Source organism: Ammodytes marinus, assembly GCF_949987685.1.
Source record: "Ammodytes marinus genome assembly, chromosome: 17".
NCBI classification, from domain to species: Eukaryota; Metazoa; Chordata; class Actinopteri; order Uranoscopiformes; family Ammodytidae; genus Ammodytes; species Ammodytes marinus.
Genome location: NC_137221.1, coordinates 9,973,912 through 9,990,852, shown reverse-complemented (window position 1 = coordinate 9,990,852; position 16,941 = coordinate 9,973,912). Strand labels below are relative to the sequence as shown.

Genomic DNA, 16,941 nt, shown 5'->3' with positions numbered 1-16,941 from the left:
AGTGTGTGTTTATTCTGAGAATGATTGTGTATAATATCTGCGTCTTGTGTTTGGAGATGGAGCCCACAGGGAGGAAAATAATCAAATAGCAAAGAGAAAATAAAAAAAAACACTGGTGAAATGGGCTGTTGATCAGGCAGGTTTTGTTTTTTTGCCTGTATGTTGTCTGTGCACAGTATATGGGACTGTTTTTGTAAACAAGCCTAAGAGAGAAAAAGGGGAAGGGCAGGGGGGAGGAGGGGGAGCGAGCAAATAACTGTAAAGTGTGTGTACGTTGGTGGTTGAGGCTTAGGGGGAGATGTTTTTCTCCCTGCCTCTGCATCTGCTCTCGAGGCAGCGCCAGCATTCAACAGGCAAGAGCGCTCCCTCCATCATCCCTTTTTTTTCTGCTCAGTGTCTTTCGTTTTTTATTCCCCCCCCCCCCCCCCTCTGTCCGTCCCCTCACACATCTAATCCCTTCATCTCTCGACCTAGAAGCACCCTTTGTTCTCCTCATTTGTTTTTCGCCTGGTCTCCTCTGCACGTCGTTCAGGGCAACCTTGTTTACCTGATGTGGGGTTCTCATCACCGGAGGTTGCTATGACGATGGCCATGCGAGCGCGCCGTCTTCTTTAGTCAGAGCGGGCCGAGCTCCTGGTTGCCGTGCCGATGTGAAGTGCAGCAGCCTTGATGGCCTCCACTTCTCACTGTTTCCCCCCCCCCCCTCTTGTATATTCTAATTCCCGTCCCCTGAGCCATCTGCTGCGCTTCTCCTTATCACCAGCACCACCGCAGCCTTCACTGTTTGCTTCCTGCATTGAAATATGGACCTTTTTATATATATATTTTCATACAGGCATCATTCAAACTTAATATCAATCAAATATGTCTCATTTAACTACTTGCCATGAGGTTGTAGCAATAGCTTTTAATTCCTTAAAGCAACTCCAAGATTAGATGCGATATTTCTCTAGGAATTATCTTTGCATTAGAGAAGGAACTGATGTAATCTCGTTCAGTCTGGCTCTGTTGTGAATTGCCATTACATTTTGTATTTGTATTCATATGTGTATTGCCATCAGTGTACAGGATTGCAACCCCTGAGGACAACAAGGTCTGGACGTCTATATTTGATTTAGAGACATTTTAGCGAACAGAGGTGCAGTATATTAAATGTATACTGGCGTTTGTGGACACAAATAGGTGTATTTGTAGCTCTCCCAATCATAAAAGATAAATAATTATGAATTATTTTCCATCAGCTTTGTGGATGTTGAAAATATCTGCCCCTACCTTACTTCTTTATACTCTACTATATTAAAACATTTCTATATATATACATATGTATATATATATTAAAAACTTTTACTGATGTCTTGTTGGTTTGAGTTCACATAAATGTGACAGGGAGATACAGAGGAGTCAACAGACGGATTAAATAGTAAACACGAGTTAATTGGTTTTCAGTTGAAACCATCTTGAGAAAACAAACACCGAATGGGGGACTCATTAGTATTGACAGTGTTAGTATATCTGTCTGCGGCCTGACATTATGAGATAAAAGAATGTTACGAGTAGTTTGATATTCAAAACACTTCATATACAGCAAGGATAAAAGATAAAGAGTGCACGTTTAATCTTAATGGGTAGCAGTAGTGTGTAGAGAAAATGGAAGTTATAGAGTAAATAGAAATTATTACACAGTAGAAAATAAGGTGGCATACTGCAAAGGCTGCTACATCCTAGTTTACAACTCACTGCTGTGTACAATAGAAGTGATCGTTTTTGTGGTAAACAGTGGACAAGAGACAATCAGCGGCCCCTCATGTAATAACATAAGTGATATTCATTGAGTGCTTTTATCCAGAGCGCCTTACAACGACTACGACGACACAGATTTAAGCATGCGGGCCCAGTCGGCTGGATGTTATCTTCACTGCAACGACATAAAAAAAAGAAACGTTTCAAATCTGAATTTCATGTCGAATTTAAAAAAAAATTACTATTCACTGACTGATCTCTTTGACTGATCGGAAGATGGTTTTGAGACATAGCCCTTCCGTCACCTCCATCATCCCGTTAATTGGTTAGATCAATTGGGGGCTCTGGATGAGGAGACACGGGGGGGGGGGGAGTGAGGCTGGGTGGGGGGGGTGTTGGCAGCAGGTGTTGGTGGTATTTCAGGCAGGCGGAGAGACTATAGGGTGTTTGTGTATGCGGGTCCTATAGCACGGCAACCAGCACGTGAACCAGTCGATAGCGGCCTCCCGGTGACCGATCACAGTGGATCAATCAGTGACACAGGATCAGTGACTGGCTGAAATGTCACCAGCTCCATAATTAAGACCTTCATTAAGCCAGAGTTAACAGAGTGTCACTCTGTTTGGTCTCACCTCCACTCCTCACCGACACAGCCCTCCCTCCTTCCCTCCCTCCCTCCTGCTCCTCTTCACACACATACACACACAGTCACAGGCACACACACACACACACACACACACACACACACACACACACACACACACACACACACACACACACACACACACACACACACACACACACACACACACACACACACACACACACACATCCCCCACCTCCATCTTTCCCTCCATATGCTCTCTTCCCCTCTCAATCCCACCCTTCTCCCGTTTGCCCTCTCTTGTTCACTCTTTTCTTTATTTTGCTCAATGCCTTTTTTTCACCGTATTCCTGCTCTATACATTTGAAAGACGTGGCACAGTGGCACTGATGCGTGCACAATTTCATATAGTTTTTTTTTGTGTTAAACAGCGGGGGAGGGCTATAATTGAGAAAAATAAAAAAAGGGGCATTTCAGCAGCTTGTCTTTTGATGAATTATGAAAAGGTCGCCTAATCCTCCTTCGTGTCGTGTGCGCTCTCCCTTTTTCTTTGTTTTGTTTTTTTCTGCAGATATTATTCCTTCCCTTCCTTTCTAACACGGCACATAGCCTACCCCTCTCTGTCAGACTCAGAGTCTCTCACTGTTCTGATGCTGCGTGCTCCTGTAATCCAGATTAGCTGGCGAGTGTGCTTAATCTTATCACTTCCCCAATCCCACGTGGGTGTGTGCTTTTTCTGGTTTTGTGTTATGGGGGGAGGGGGGATAAGGAGAAATAGACGGCAGGATTAGGGCAGATTCTGAGAGAGAGAGAGAGAGAGAGAGAGAGAGAGAGAGAGAGGGACACACACTGTGCGACTCTGCAAATGTAATGTCACCCATATCAGTGTCAGTCGGAGAAGAGCTGGCAAAAACAAGAAAAAAAAGGAGATTGAGAAGAAATTAGTGGGGGATCTTAAGAGGCTGGAGCACATAGGCCAAATCACTTGCATCCATACATGTAGGCTTATGTCACTCTTACGTCATATTACAACATTAATAGCATCTCCCAATGGGGTTACATGACGCCATTGCACATGAATGTCGTCTCTTGCAATTTTACAATACAACTGCCAAGGTAAAACATTTAATTACTGCCAAATGTGCCATTCATATCAAGTTTGTACAATTTTTTACTCCTCTATTTTTGAGTTTTTAATCACCGTCCCTGTGGCGTCTTGTCTCCTACAGATGAACCGTCCAATCCAAGTGAAGCCTGCGGACAGCGAGAGCAGAGGGGGTAAGAGACACCTGCCCCCGCCCAGATACACAGCACCTGTTCAAACAACACCTTCACAGTGTAAACTGACCAGCGTACACATTTCCTTTAAGTCTGGCTTCCACACTTAAACTGAGTGACAATATCTTAAAAGAACTCTATCGGAGTGAAGACAATATCGGCTGATACAAACAACCGCTAGAGCAACAAGAGATTCTAAGAGATTATTGTTTTAACATTCGGTTCAATTACCTGTTAAAGTGGATGTTTGCTGTTGCTGTCAGACTACACCTGTACATCACACACAGTGCACAGTCTCAACGTCTTCATGCTCCAACTAGCATCACACTGCTACACTGCTGGAGCTCCTTCTGCCCCGACATCTGATCTATCAGCCACATAATCGGTTCTTCTTCACCCGTTTTGTCACCCACTATTTTCCAAACCGTACCATAGTTATATGTGTGACAAGGATGTGTAAAAAAAATTATTCTGGTTATAGGTATCGCAGCATCACCCACGCTATGTGGGTTTATGAGATTTATATTAATAGGATTTAAAAAAAAAGGTTTTTACATGTCACAGTATGAGAGTGTGTAATGTGTAAATGATGAAATGAATGATGGCAGAATTCCATTTAGCTGCTTCATGGTAGCGCACGTGCTGGCTCGCTGTCACACCGTCACAGCTTGCTGGAAAGCTTGAATAGCATAGAGTCATCGCTAACGTTATAAGACACCTGTCCCTTTTTCTTTCCTCCTATGATAAGCCACAATAATTGCCTGTTACCAAACACATGCCCTATGTAATATACAGGATTTGACACATCAAATGTACTTTTTGCAAAACATACTATAGTTTTAGGAGTCCATTGGTTTTATTTAATTGCAGTATTGAATGAAAGTGTTTTGCAGAAACATCCCTTTTTCTGAGATTTCAGCCATCAAACCGCGACTCAGAAATGACCAAATAGTACTTTTACCTTATGAATGCAATGATTTTCGGCTGCCAGCTCTAAACTGTATCACATTAACACACCACACAGGCAGACTTTCACCAATCAAACTACATTCTCAACTCATCATTTAACAAACGCATAATTATAACCAAACAGTAAAACAAGAAGACATGTTCTTTGCGGTTGATTCAGTGTCTCAAGCTTTAAGCCTCTTGACAGTAGATTTTCATTCCATCTAGATCTAGAAATGGCTGCCTGTTAGTGTTAGGGGGAAAATAAGGCTCACAATCTATACATCCGTGGTGTGTCTTGGAGAGCATTCTTGCGGGGGAAGTAACATGTGTGTGATTTGTAGTGAAGGGGCTACAAAACGTGCAGAAACGGTCTGGTCTGATCCTTCACAGACGGGCACAGACGGAGCAGCCTCTGTGACAAACACAGAGGGTGACAAACATTTGAGTCACTGTCAGATGCTGTTTGTGTGTTGTGATGCTCATGTTACTGCACTCTGGTGGCGCTGCGGAGCACTGCAGGCTGACGTCCATCCTGCTTTCGCACCCTGTTGTTGTTTTTCTGTGTTATTCATGCATCTACAGTGACATGGCATTCACCCCCCTCCCCACCACCACTTTACAAAATCTTCTCCCACTTTTTCCCTCTGTAAATCTCACACATTATTCGTTTTTTTCTTTTCTTTTCTTCTTTTCCTTCCCATTTTGGCGATCTCCTTCCCCTTAGAAGACAGGAAGCTGTTTGTGGGCATGCTGGGGAAACAGCAGACGGACACCGACGTCAGAAAGATGTTTGAGACCTTTGGAAGCATAGAGGAATGCACAGTGCTCCGTGGGCCCGACGGCACCAGCAAAGGTAGCGTCCCTGGCCTACCCAAAATCATGATAACAACAAAGAATGTGTTACTGTTGTGACACTGATTTATATCATAGTATTGTCTGCTCACACACATTGCATATTTTTACTAAAATACTAAGTACAACCATTAATCTTATTCCCCTTACCTTGAATAAAAACACCTGATTAAAAAAATAAATTGATTTATAGTATGAGCTCTGTTAAGCTTTTATCCCAACATGATTTAAGTGATTTAGATCCAAAAAAGCCATACCTATGAAAACTCTACTTTCATGCTGGCCGGTAGTGCATTTAAACACATATAAATAGTCTGGTAGTCAGGGCCAACACGTTTTGCTGTTTTATGCTAAACCCCATTCCCACACCCCCCAGTCATTTAAACTTTAATGCAATAACTTCTTACATATCATCATCTCATTTTAAATTTCCCAGGGGGAATAGAATACCTAAAATCCTTATTTCTACAAACGAGTCAAGAAAATGAAGCTTTACCATCTACTTTTATCCTTAGTTTTTTGAAGTACTCTAGTTTGAAAATATTGCAAACAGTTTCCAGATTATGAGCGCAAAATTGACATTGTTTTACTGTTTTTATTTTGCAACCAATCCAGAATAATATTAAGTCATCAGCATGTTACAACTGCCCCTGTATGTAAATGTCTATTGTCACTTACAACAATGCTCATGATACTTGCCTTGTAAATCAAAGTCCAGCGACAGTTCAAACACAGATGCTACATTTTTTTCCTTCGTTTGTTGCACGAGGCATGACTAATGGTGCGATAGGTTTTATGGGTCATGGCTAATGATGCGTTTGGTGGTTGTACGGACTGTGATTGATGAAGCAATGAATGTCTTGTGGACCATGTTTAATGATGCCACTGTAACTGATGAAGCACTAGATGTAAAACTGCTCCTTATGTATTTTTAAAGGGAAGTATTTCTGTATATTGTGTGTGTGTGTGTGTGTGTGTGTGTGTGTGTGTGTGTGTGTGTGTGTGTGTGTGTGTGTGTGTGTGTGTGTGTGTGTGTGTGTGTTTGTTTGTACGTGCGTGCGTGCGTGTGTGGCCACGTTTAATGATGTGTCATTTCATGTAGGGTGTGCATTTGTTAAGTACCAGAGCAACGCAGAGGCCCAGGCCGCCATCAACACTCTTCACGGGAGTCGTACTTTACCGGTGAGTTGCCACACACACACACACACACACACGCACGCACGCACGCACACACACACACACACGCACGCACGCACACACACACACACACACACACACACACACACACACACACACACACACACACACACACACACACACACACACACACACACACACACACACACACACACACACACACACACACACACACACACACACACACACACACACATAGACAGAGAAACACATGGTCACACATGGTCACACGTGTGCTCACCCACATTTAGATCCTCAAAATCCAGTCATTTAGACACTCAACGTGGTGACTCAGCTAATAGTCACCACTTCTCTTTTCTTTCCCACCTCATCCACACAACCACACACACACACACACACACACACACACACACACACACACACACACACACACACACACACACACACACACACCAATGAATTACTACTTTCATGTAAAAAAGTCTTTGTTGGATTTATCTATATATTAATAAACAAAGCCGTTAAAAAGTTTGTAATCAACTGTTACATTTATGTTTTTTTAATGATAGTATTATTTACACAAAAATATATACATTATATTTGACCCTCAATTATTATTGATCATCAATGGTGCTTGCAATTAGGCTCTAATATTATAATATAATGGGAACCTGTTTCTCTTTAGGCAGTGTACTGTGGTTAAAGATTTGTCAGAAAGACCTTCTTAAGAATGGGGTCGCTGAAGCTACCACCTGTTAGTTCCTGCTTGTTGCAAACCCTTTATACAAATCGTAAAGAGACATTTCAAAAGCATGGAAATGAACCACTCAGAAATAAACTGTTGATTTTATATGTTTTATTTTTTATTTTCATTCTTATTATTTTTAGTCTTTTAACCAATATGTTGTTAAGAGTTTAAAGTAAATTGTGCTAACTGCCTACCGATTTTCGCAAACAATGGTGTTTTGTTTTGCATTTTTCTCAGCCATTTCTGCCTTTCTTTGTTGGCTGACAGTGCAGAACTTGTATGCCTTCTCACATCAAGACTTTGGCGTTGAAGTGAGAAGTGTCAGACAGATGGAGTTATGAGTTTTCCCCGTTGCCTCTGCAGGGCGCTTCGTCCAGCCTGGTGGTGAAGTTTGCCGATTCGGAGAAGGAGCGAGGGCTCCGGAGGATGCAGCAGGTGGCCTCTCAGCTGGGAGTCATCAGTCCCATGACCCTGCACCTCGGGGCCTACAACGCCTACACACAGGCCGTGAGCAACTCACATCTACAGGCCGTGAACAACTCTCACATACAAGCTGTGAGCGAAACACACTAACTCACATCTTTTAAGAAACACACACTCTACCTTTTTCACGTCGATACATAGACTTTTTTTTCTATTCATTTTTATTTTGAAAATATTTATAATGAAATAATGGTTCTGTTTTTTGGCTTCTGGTTTGGGAAGAATAATTATGTGAATTGTGATTGGTGCACACCATAATTATCAACATAAAAACAGTCTGCTGTACAAAGAAAAAAGGTTGGGAAGCCTCAAATTATGTTTTCTCTGAGAAGAGGTCAAAGTTCTACAGTAAATGCTGATGAAAAAGTGAGTGATATTATAATCAAAAAAATATACTTAAAATGAACTTGATGGTGTTTTTTTTTAAACCACATCACTGCTCTCATTGTTGTTAATTGACCGTCAGAAGTAAGTTTTAATTTATACTTCAGTAAAAAGTTTAAGCAAATCAAGAATCGCTGACAGAGAGGGGTATTTCAAGGTGGAACTACACAAACACAGAGGCAGGATTTAATATGATAATTTCACCCTCGCTAATGGCCGATTATGAAGCCTGCGCCACGTCTGGGCAGGTTGTGCGAAAGTAGAGCGAGACACCGAGGACACTAACGATGTGGCCTTCGAACATATATTTACTCACAAATGCGTTTCAGACTGGAGCCATTGCAATTATATTAATCATACTCGATTTGTACGACTGGGTTCCGTTATCTGAGCTAGATGATAATGGAAATGTGAATTTAGTGTGTACGTCTATGAAAAATAATGTACGGCCTTAATTCTTCTGGTACAAGCCTGGGACTCACTCAGCAAACACTTATTGCTGACATTCTGCACACAAAATCACAGACAGATCTCAAAATATCCTAACTCTCAATTCCAACCTCTCTCTCTCTCTCTCAGTTGATGCAGCAGCAGGCCCTGGTGGCGCAGTCGGCCTACCTCTCTCCTGTTGCCACGGTGGCGGCGGTTCAGATGCAGCAGCTCGCCGCCCTCAACCCCAGCAGCCTCATTGCCACGCCGATCGCATCCATCGCCCCGTCCTCAGGTAATGAGAGGCAGGGATGTCTGGCCCCAGGCTGGCCTTAATTTGATTTTCTGCTTGAAATATGAGGACAGAGATACACAAGGAGAGGTGGACCTTAAGAGGACAACCCAACAAACGTCTATTTTGGAGCCTCTATTTCAGTGCGTCATGATAATGATGATGATGATGATGATGAGGGCAATGTTAGTACTTGGATAAATTAGCTAAATAGAAACTGGTGATACCAACCTTGTGACTTGACATTTTAGATGATTAATAAAAAGACAACAATATATCATGAAACACAACTTTTACATTTTGTAGGGATTGGGTAAAAAAATAAACTTCTGGTGTAAAAATGTATAACACGTCTTTTGTAGTACATATCAATATATCTGCAATAAACAAAAGACTATTGATTGATTAGGCCCTAGGTCATACTGGAACACATTTTTTCGTGAGCTAAGCAACACAAAGAAAGCTGTAACCAATACGTTTGTCTCTATCTAGCGCTATATCATCAGGTCCCAATTTTAATTTGTCCAATTATTTGACAAATTCTAAATTAAAGACACGCACATCAGCCTCAGCTGTGTTTCGTGGAGATGGTGAACATGGGGAGAATGAATCACATAAAGGAGCCCTGTGGAGTTTTCTTTTAATATATTTACAATAAATTTAACTCAACAAAAGGAATTCGGTATATATCCTTTTGCAAGCTTGCAGAATTTTTTCCACCCTGACTTTTTTGGTTTATTATTTCTCCGTCCTGTAAATCAGTGGAATAGTCTAAAACTTTTAATACTAAAATAACCAATTAATTAAAAAGAGAAATTAAATAATTTTCCTTCTTTGTCATGTATTTACTTTCTGAATTTATGCTTTTGATTAAATGTATTAAAATAAAAAAGACGGCTTTTTTTTAAACATGTCGGCAGGTACCAGCACTCCGCCCTCCATGGCAGGCACTCCCGTTCCTTCTATGCCTCCACCACTAGCAAGCTACCAATCCGTGGGAGCTCCCAATGGCCAATCAGCGACTGAAGCCCTATACACCAACGGGGTTCACGCCTATCAAGGTAAACCACGACATCCTTTACGCCATCCACAAAGCTAAGAGTTATTGTTGTTAGTGTCATAAAAGATTTCTCCACAGATTTGAGGGCTTCCTATTCTGATGTGCGACAGCGACCGTCTAATTAAGAGGAAAAATGAAAATTTTAGTATACTATTTTGTGACGTTGTGTTTACTCTGCCACAGCTCAGAGTCCTGTCCTGGACCCACTGCAGCAAGCATATGCAGGCATGCAGCACTACACAGGTGACCCTCACAATCCCAGCATTATATGTATAATATAATGTCATAAATTGTGACATACATTTATTTATAGCATTGTGTGGTGATAAACTTGTCTTAATGCTGCTGCTGCTGCTTCTGCTAACAAGCTGCATATACTATTTGAAGAATCAATGAAAATTTATGAAAACAGTATTTTTTTTATCAGATTACCTAACAAAAACTCTTATCAAATGTTCGTTTTTGTTTTACGTTTAACATGAAGAATACAAATGCATCTCAGATTATTTTAGTTTTAGTTCCTACAAAAAAATGCTTCTGTTAGCATGCAAAGCAGTGTTTTATGTAACAAAACGGGATGCGGCCACATTACCTTTGCACTCTGCGACTACCCAACACTGCATGTGTAAAGCAGAACATCTACATTCAAAGTCAAAACATGCACATATATTACAAAATGTAAATAGCCTGCAGATCTATAGAATGACTCAGGCATCAAACACAAATATATGCAAAACATCTCCCAGATTTAGCAAAGCTGTAGGTGGTAGCGAATGCAGCTCTGTCAGATGTTGTTTTTGAGTAGAAATCCTGATGAGTGTGCAGTCTCTGCTCTGTGCTCACCTGTCTCTCCCCTCCCGTCAGCTACCTACCCCGCTGCCTACAGCCTGGTAGGACAGCCGTTTGCCCACCAACCCACACTGGTGGCACAGCAGCCGCAGCAGCCACAACAGCTGCAGCAGCGAGAAGGTAAACTCAAAGACCTGTGCACAAATAATCATATCTTAGAGAAACATTCCAGTGGTTCCAATGCACAGATAGGCATTTTGCAAACATTGCTGTGTAAATACATTTACTGTGTTTTCTATTGGTTTTCATTCATTGCTTTGATATAAAAATGTATTAGCAGACTTACAGAACTTGCTTTAATAATATCATTTATCACAGTAAAGATAAAGTCAAAACTAGGGCTGCAGCTAATGGTTTAAAATGAAATAATCAGAAAAATAGCAAATCCTTACATCGGGGAGAACATGAATAATGAGATAGATGAAGAAAATTCTCTGTTGTAAATATGAGCCTGGATACAATCAGTTTAGCTTGGCATACAGACTGGAAACAAGGGGAAATTATATTGCCCTGGCTTGGTCTAAAGGTTGCAAATCACCCTACAAACACCCCTAAAACTCATCAACTGGTGACTATAGGCAGATAACGTATCCTTTGGATTGTTCCGGATTTTATTTAAAGATAAGATCAACAGGTGCTGGCTGTAGTTTTTCATATTTACTGTATCACGAAATTGGTATCAGAGTAACTCTTTGCACGAACACAAATACATGCTTTCCGAAAGTGTCATACTATTCCTTTGAAATGCTATGAATATTAGATTTTATGTTATGTTTTATTTTTATTTTTTACTTACCTGACTTGTCAAGTAAAGCACCTCTATCTACAAAAGCCCCACACACACATACAAATGTATGGGGCGTAAATTTTTATTTTGTTTTTATAAATTTCCTTGACACTGCAGTTTCTTCGGATCGCCTAACCCGTCTTGTCTTGTCACATGTGTGACTCCTCTCTTTGTGTCCAGGTCCTGAGGGCTGCAACATCTTCATCTACCACCTGCCACAGGAGTTCACAGACTCCGAGATACTGCAGATGTTCCTGCCCTTCGGAAACGTCATCTCTGCAAAGGTCTTTGTCGACCGCGCCACCAACCAGAGCAAATGCTTCGGTGAGTCACTGCGAAGGTTGTTGTTGTCTTAGAAATTTTGAGAGAGAAAAAAATTGAAACAGTTTGAATGTTATTCCGCTGCTATTGCTGAATCTTTGTGTTTGGTTCCTTCGTTCTGTGACTCCCTCTTCAGGTTTTGTGAGTTTTGACAACCCATCTAGCGCCCAGACTGCCATCCAGGCCATGAACGGCTTCCAGATCGGCATGAAGAGACTGAAGGTGCAGTTGAAAAGGCCCAAGGATGCCAACAGGCCTTACTAAAGGAGGTGAGTTATCGTATATTGACATAATCGAGGAGACACGGAGGGCTCGGGGAAGGATTGATAGACGGCTGGTAAATGTGTCTGAAAGTTCAGGAGACAGAGTGGATTAATAGGGGGCTCAGGACTTAAATGGCTGTCTTTCATGTGGAACTGAAGAAGTCAATAAACCTACAGTAGATTAACTTTAATGAGGTGGCAGCACTTTGAAAATACCATCAATTTGAAATGCATTGTGTAAAAGTGGGCTCATTCTTTTCTGCTCAGTATGTAGGGACAGGTTCATTGAGGAGTAGATTTATTCAAATGTTTCTGTCTAACCAGTGTTCTGTCACAGGGTTGAATGCCAACAACTGTTCGTCATTAATTTTTTGTTTTTACTTTTCATTTTATTGTTTTTGTGCTGTGCCATATGCCATTTTTCCTGAAAAAAACATCACACCACTCTCAAGACTGTCCTGTCCATACATATATCGTGGAGACGTGCGTCGCTATGGCTACGGTTGCCTAGCAACCGCTAAAACCTCTCCCCCTTCCTTCTCACTGCGTTGTAAGTTAATTGGCCTGTGTTGGTTGCTGTGGCGATATTGCCTGTGATGGTTGCCATTAGCAATTTTGTTTTGTATTTTGGGCCGTTGCCTTGATTCACCATGCTGAACTGCATGGCGGGTTACTGTGGCGACCATGAACTGTGTTTGGTGCGTTGTGAGTTTCCTCTTATTATTTTGTCCTGGTTTTTTAATCCTTGCAAACACTGATCAATAACTGTCACTTTACCTCAGCATCTGTAAGTAATTGATTATCATGACATGCTGTCCTCTAAAAGCTTAAATGCTAAAGAGCTAAATTATCTTGTTGTCCATCAAATATGGATACATTAGGATTCTTTCCTTAGAAATTAGACTTTTTTGGTTTTTGATTAGTTTCCTTTTTGTCGTCTGTCATGATTATCATTCTTACATATTCCCTCTGTTTAGTTGGTTGGTGTGGTAGTTTTCGGTGAGTGCGGGTTTTTTTGTTTGGTTGTAACTTCAATTCCAAGTGACTTTGTGCCTGGACTTTGTTTGGTTTTTGTGAGAATAAAAAATGGACTGAACGTGCCCCTGTAAATGGTTGATGACGTAGAACGTGTGTGTGACTGACCCAAGTGTGAGACAGAAAGGAGTCGCGTGCATTTATATTCGTGTGAGTGTTTTGTATTAACTAAATGTGAAAAAAAAATATTTATGTGTAATTGAATGTGTGTGTGTGTGTGTGTTTTGTACCAACTGAGACAGTAACCTCACTTTAGAAGGTTTTGGTTAAAAGCTGTTTGGTTCCTGTGCTGCTGGCTGAGGAACTGCATTCCTCTGTAGGAATTCTGGGACTCCAAAAACTTCATACAGACAACCAAAGGGCACATTATATATCCAAAAGTGTCCACTTCACATATATGATAACAAAAAATCCTTTAACTTGTCTCATGCACAGGGTATCTTCTGGTCACGGACCAAGTTAACAAAAATAAGGACTGAGATTAAATATTTTCTCATAATAAATCTAAACTATTTCAAGTCATATTCTAATATAAATACATGCAATTATACTGAAGCTAATAATATAGTGTCATTTTGTAACATTTTACCCTAAGTCACCCCATATTTAGTACCTCAATTTAAATAATAATTTATTGAAAAATAAGCAGGTTTGAGCAACTTTTGAGAGTTTCTCATTTCTGCTTGATGGTTTTTAATATATATAATGACATAACCCTCAACTGCATTGATATACAATTGGTCTTAAATTAAGATAAATTGGCTTTACAAAAGATCATTATAAAGTATATAATTACACTTTTTTTCTAGCACTTGCAGATGCCCTGTTTGCATCACTCCTCTCACAAAACAACCATTGGGTGGAAATCTTACCTCCTTGTGACTACAGTTTGGTGCATAACTTGGTTGTGAATATCATTAGACTTAATATTAAATCATCTCCAACTGTTTCCTAAAAATGTTGACAGTTCATCCTCACCAGAATTCCTACTGTGCATGTTCTGAATTAAATTGCCTGCCAAAAGAGATGAAAAACTATTTTTTCTAAGTACGTGCATACACTCGCAGCAGTATGACTTCACTATTTGAGTTGCATGGACACTTGTTGATTACTCAGACTCGCTCAAGGCATCAGTGCAAGTAGTATGTATTGCAGACACCACTCCACTTCCAAAGTTGTAAATAGATGTGTTTTTATTACTGTGATATGATCTAAAATGCTCTGTGCTCTTGTTTTCTTCTTCTTCTTTTTCTCTCCTCTCTCTCTTCTTTACCTCCAGGAAAAACCTAAGAGTTCAATCAAGAAAAACCACTTGGGATGTCCCAGCCTTTTTTGGTTGTTTGACCAACCGTATAGCACAGGAGCAACACTTCACAAAAAGCAGTATCACGTGTATGCGCTTTACAACAAAAAAAAACGACAACAGCAGCAGCCGCAGTAATGTCAGCAACAAATTACATCTACAGAATCAGCATCCGCAATATCCGAAGTGCTCCAGATTTCCTATCATTCCACAGCTGGATTCATTTATATTATGTACATACTCTATTGTCGGCAACAAGATATACATGTTAAGAAAAAGCATATCACTGATGTTATTCTACTGAACAGGGTTCTTCTGTATAGTGTGATTTGTGGTCTATGGCGTTAACAGAAGGCCAGTCTGCACAGTCGGAAGGCAAAAGATAATATTATTCTGTATGATTACCACTGGTAATATTGTTATGTAGAGTTAGTTTTATTATTTATACGTAAATTTAAAAAAAAAGGGTAATTAAACTGGAAGAGAAAGGGATTCCCTCTCACTGTACATACCTTGGTTTTAAAAATAGAGTTCAAGATTCTCTGCTGCCACTACTTTTCAAAATGAATAGCGGAAGGAAGGGCTGGGAATTTTTCTATCTTGATTTTTTATGTTTAATTTATTTGGTAATCAATTTGATTAAGGGGGAGAAGGGAGAATTTTCTTTTTTAATTTAAAAAGAAGTAGAAGAAGGAAAAGAAAAAAGAGGATTCCTGTGGTCTTCAAGACAATGAACACACTTATTATAGAGTTTTTAATTACATAAATGTACCTATGGAAGTAAAAAAACAAAAAACAAAAACATGTTTCTTTATTTATTCTCTACGATCGCTGTTTTAAAACATATGTCTTTAAAAGAAAATAAAGTACAATTTAGAAAAAATAAATCTCTCTTTGTCTTCTTAACTGTCTGCTTACAATGGTGACATCTTTCAAATGAAATGCAATTCAAAAATGACACGTCTTTTGTTCCATTTGTTTAAACTCTCAAAGGTTGTCTGAGTGTTTCAGGTGTTTGATCATAAATTAGTTATGAAGGGGAGTATGCTGCTCTCTGTAGGCCTGAGGAAGTATTGAAAAAAGTGGAAAACATCAGTCATCCAGTCTTGGTTGCTGTTTGAACCTGTGGATACATTTAATGATTTTACTGCTCAAATGAATATCCATTGGTTATTTAAGTGTAATTACAAGCCTAAAAATAATGTTCATTATAACTACACACATATAATAGTCTTTGTTATTCCCACTTCAGCAATCTCCCACCATGATTAACTGATGATACTGCATCCAGGTCAAATATTATGAAGAAGATTGAAAAGGCTGATGTGTGTCAGCTTGTAAACCACAGCTGGGATTTGACTACATTTTGGGTTTGGTCTAATGTGTTCAAACACGCCTTGGCCTTCAGCGGCATGCCTGGGTGTATGAGAAGTGATTCATACCACATAGAGGTCACAGGAACAAGGAAAAGAGATCCGTTATCTTGGGAAAGGAAGAAAACCATTCAATATTTGTAAATGTTGCTTGGATATGACTTCACAACTAAATCAGGTTTATCAACAAGATTACAGAAAACAGACTACACAAAGTCTTTTAAAACACTTCTTTAAAACTCTTGACACAGATGACTTGGTAAAATTCTTAAACTTTAGATGGGAATGATAGACTAGGAAATCTCATAGAATGGTGAATGGAATTAACCGAGATTAGGTTGAGACTTGGGTTGCGTTCCGAATCGCATACTCTTTCTTTTTTCTATTCTACATACTACAGCTGACGATAAAAAGAATCTAGTTAGGACGCAGTAGGCATACTATTGATCTTGCCTCTTGCTTTTATATCCGTCGCATCCCCGTTTGTTTTCATATGGAGGCTTCGTCGATGTTACGTCACTTCACATGCGCACTGGATTGTGGGTCAGAATCGCCCAAATAGGATGCACTTTTCAACACTCACAATCTTGGCCGCATGAAGTAGGACATCCGGGTACTTCTAACCATCCTAAATCTGGCCACAAGAATCGGGACATCCTAAATCTTTTTTCTACATACTATATAGTAGAAAGTATGCGATTCGGAACGCAACCATGATCTCCCTTTCCTCCGTTGTAACAATTTCGCTTAAGTCCTCACCATTTTTAGGATTTCGGGGGTTTTTAGATTAGGGATAGGCGCAAGACTAAAATCTGAGAGCATGCAATAACTCTGATCTTGTGCTTTGGCAAATTGTGAAAAATACCTAGTTAACATCTATTAGGGGAAATGAACAAATACTCCATTTGATGAGTCATTAGGCATATAACCTCTTTTCTTTTCATTTATTGTCCATTTTATGTAATATTTCTATACTCTCTTGTATTTTGTAAATAAAATCCCTTAAATGTTGTAAAGCCTCAGTTTGAATT

General features: G+C 40.0%; 1 protein-coding gene across 1 annotated transcript in view; it reads left to right on the top strand.

Annotated features, from left to right (window-relative positions):
• celf3a (cugbp, Elav-like family member 3a) overlaps positions 1–15,078 on the top strand; it is a gene marked incomplete at its 5' end in the record, with an annotated part of 24,080 nt that extends 9,002 nt beyond the window's left edge. The window contains 10 exons of the mRNA XM_080045011.1: positions 3,574–3,622; positions 5,298–5,426; positions 6,528–6,607; positions 7,695–7,838; positions 8,778–8,922; positions 10,163–10,222; positions 10,844–10,948; positions 11,796–11,939; positions 12,073–12,205; positions 14,514–15,078. Coding sequence (XP_079901137.1) covers positions 3,574–3,622; positions 5,298–5,426; positions 6,528–6,607; positions 7,695–7,838; positions 8,778–8,922; positions 10,163–10,222; positions 10,844–10,948; positions 11,796–11,939; positions 12,073–12,200 — 984 coding nt within the window. The 3' untranslated portion in view covers positions 12,201–12,205; positions 14,514–15,078. The remainder of the gene's footprint in view (positions 1–3,573; positions 3,623–5,297; positions 5,427–6,527; positions 6,608–7,694; positions 7,839–8,777; positions 8,923–10,162; positions 10,223–10,843; positions 10,949–11,795; positions 11,940–12,072; positions 12,206–14,513) is intronic.
• Positions 15,079–16,941: the final 1,863 nt, after the last annotated feature.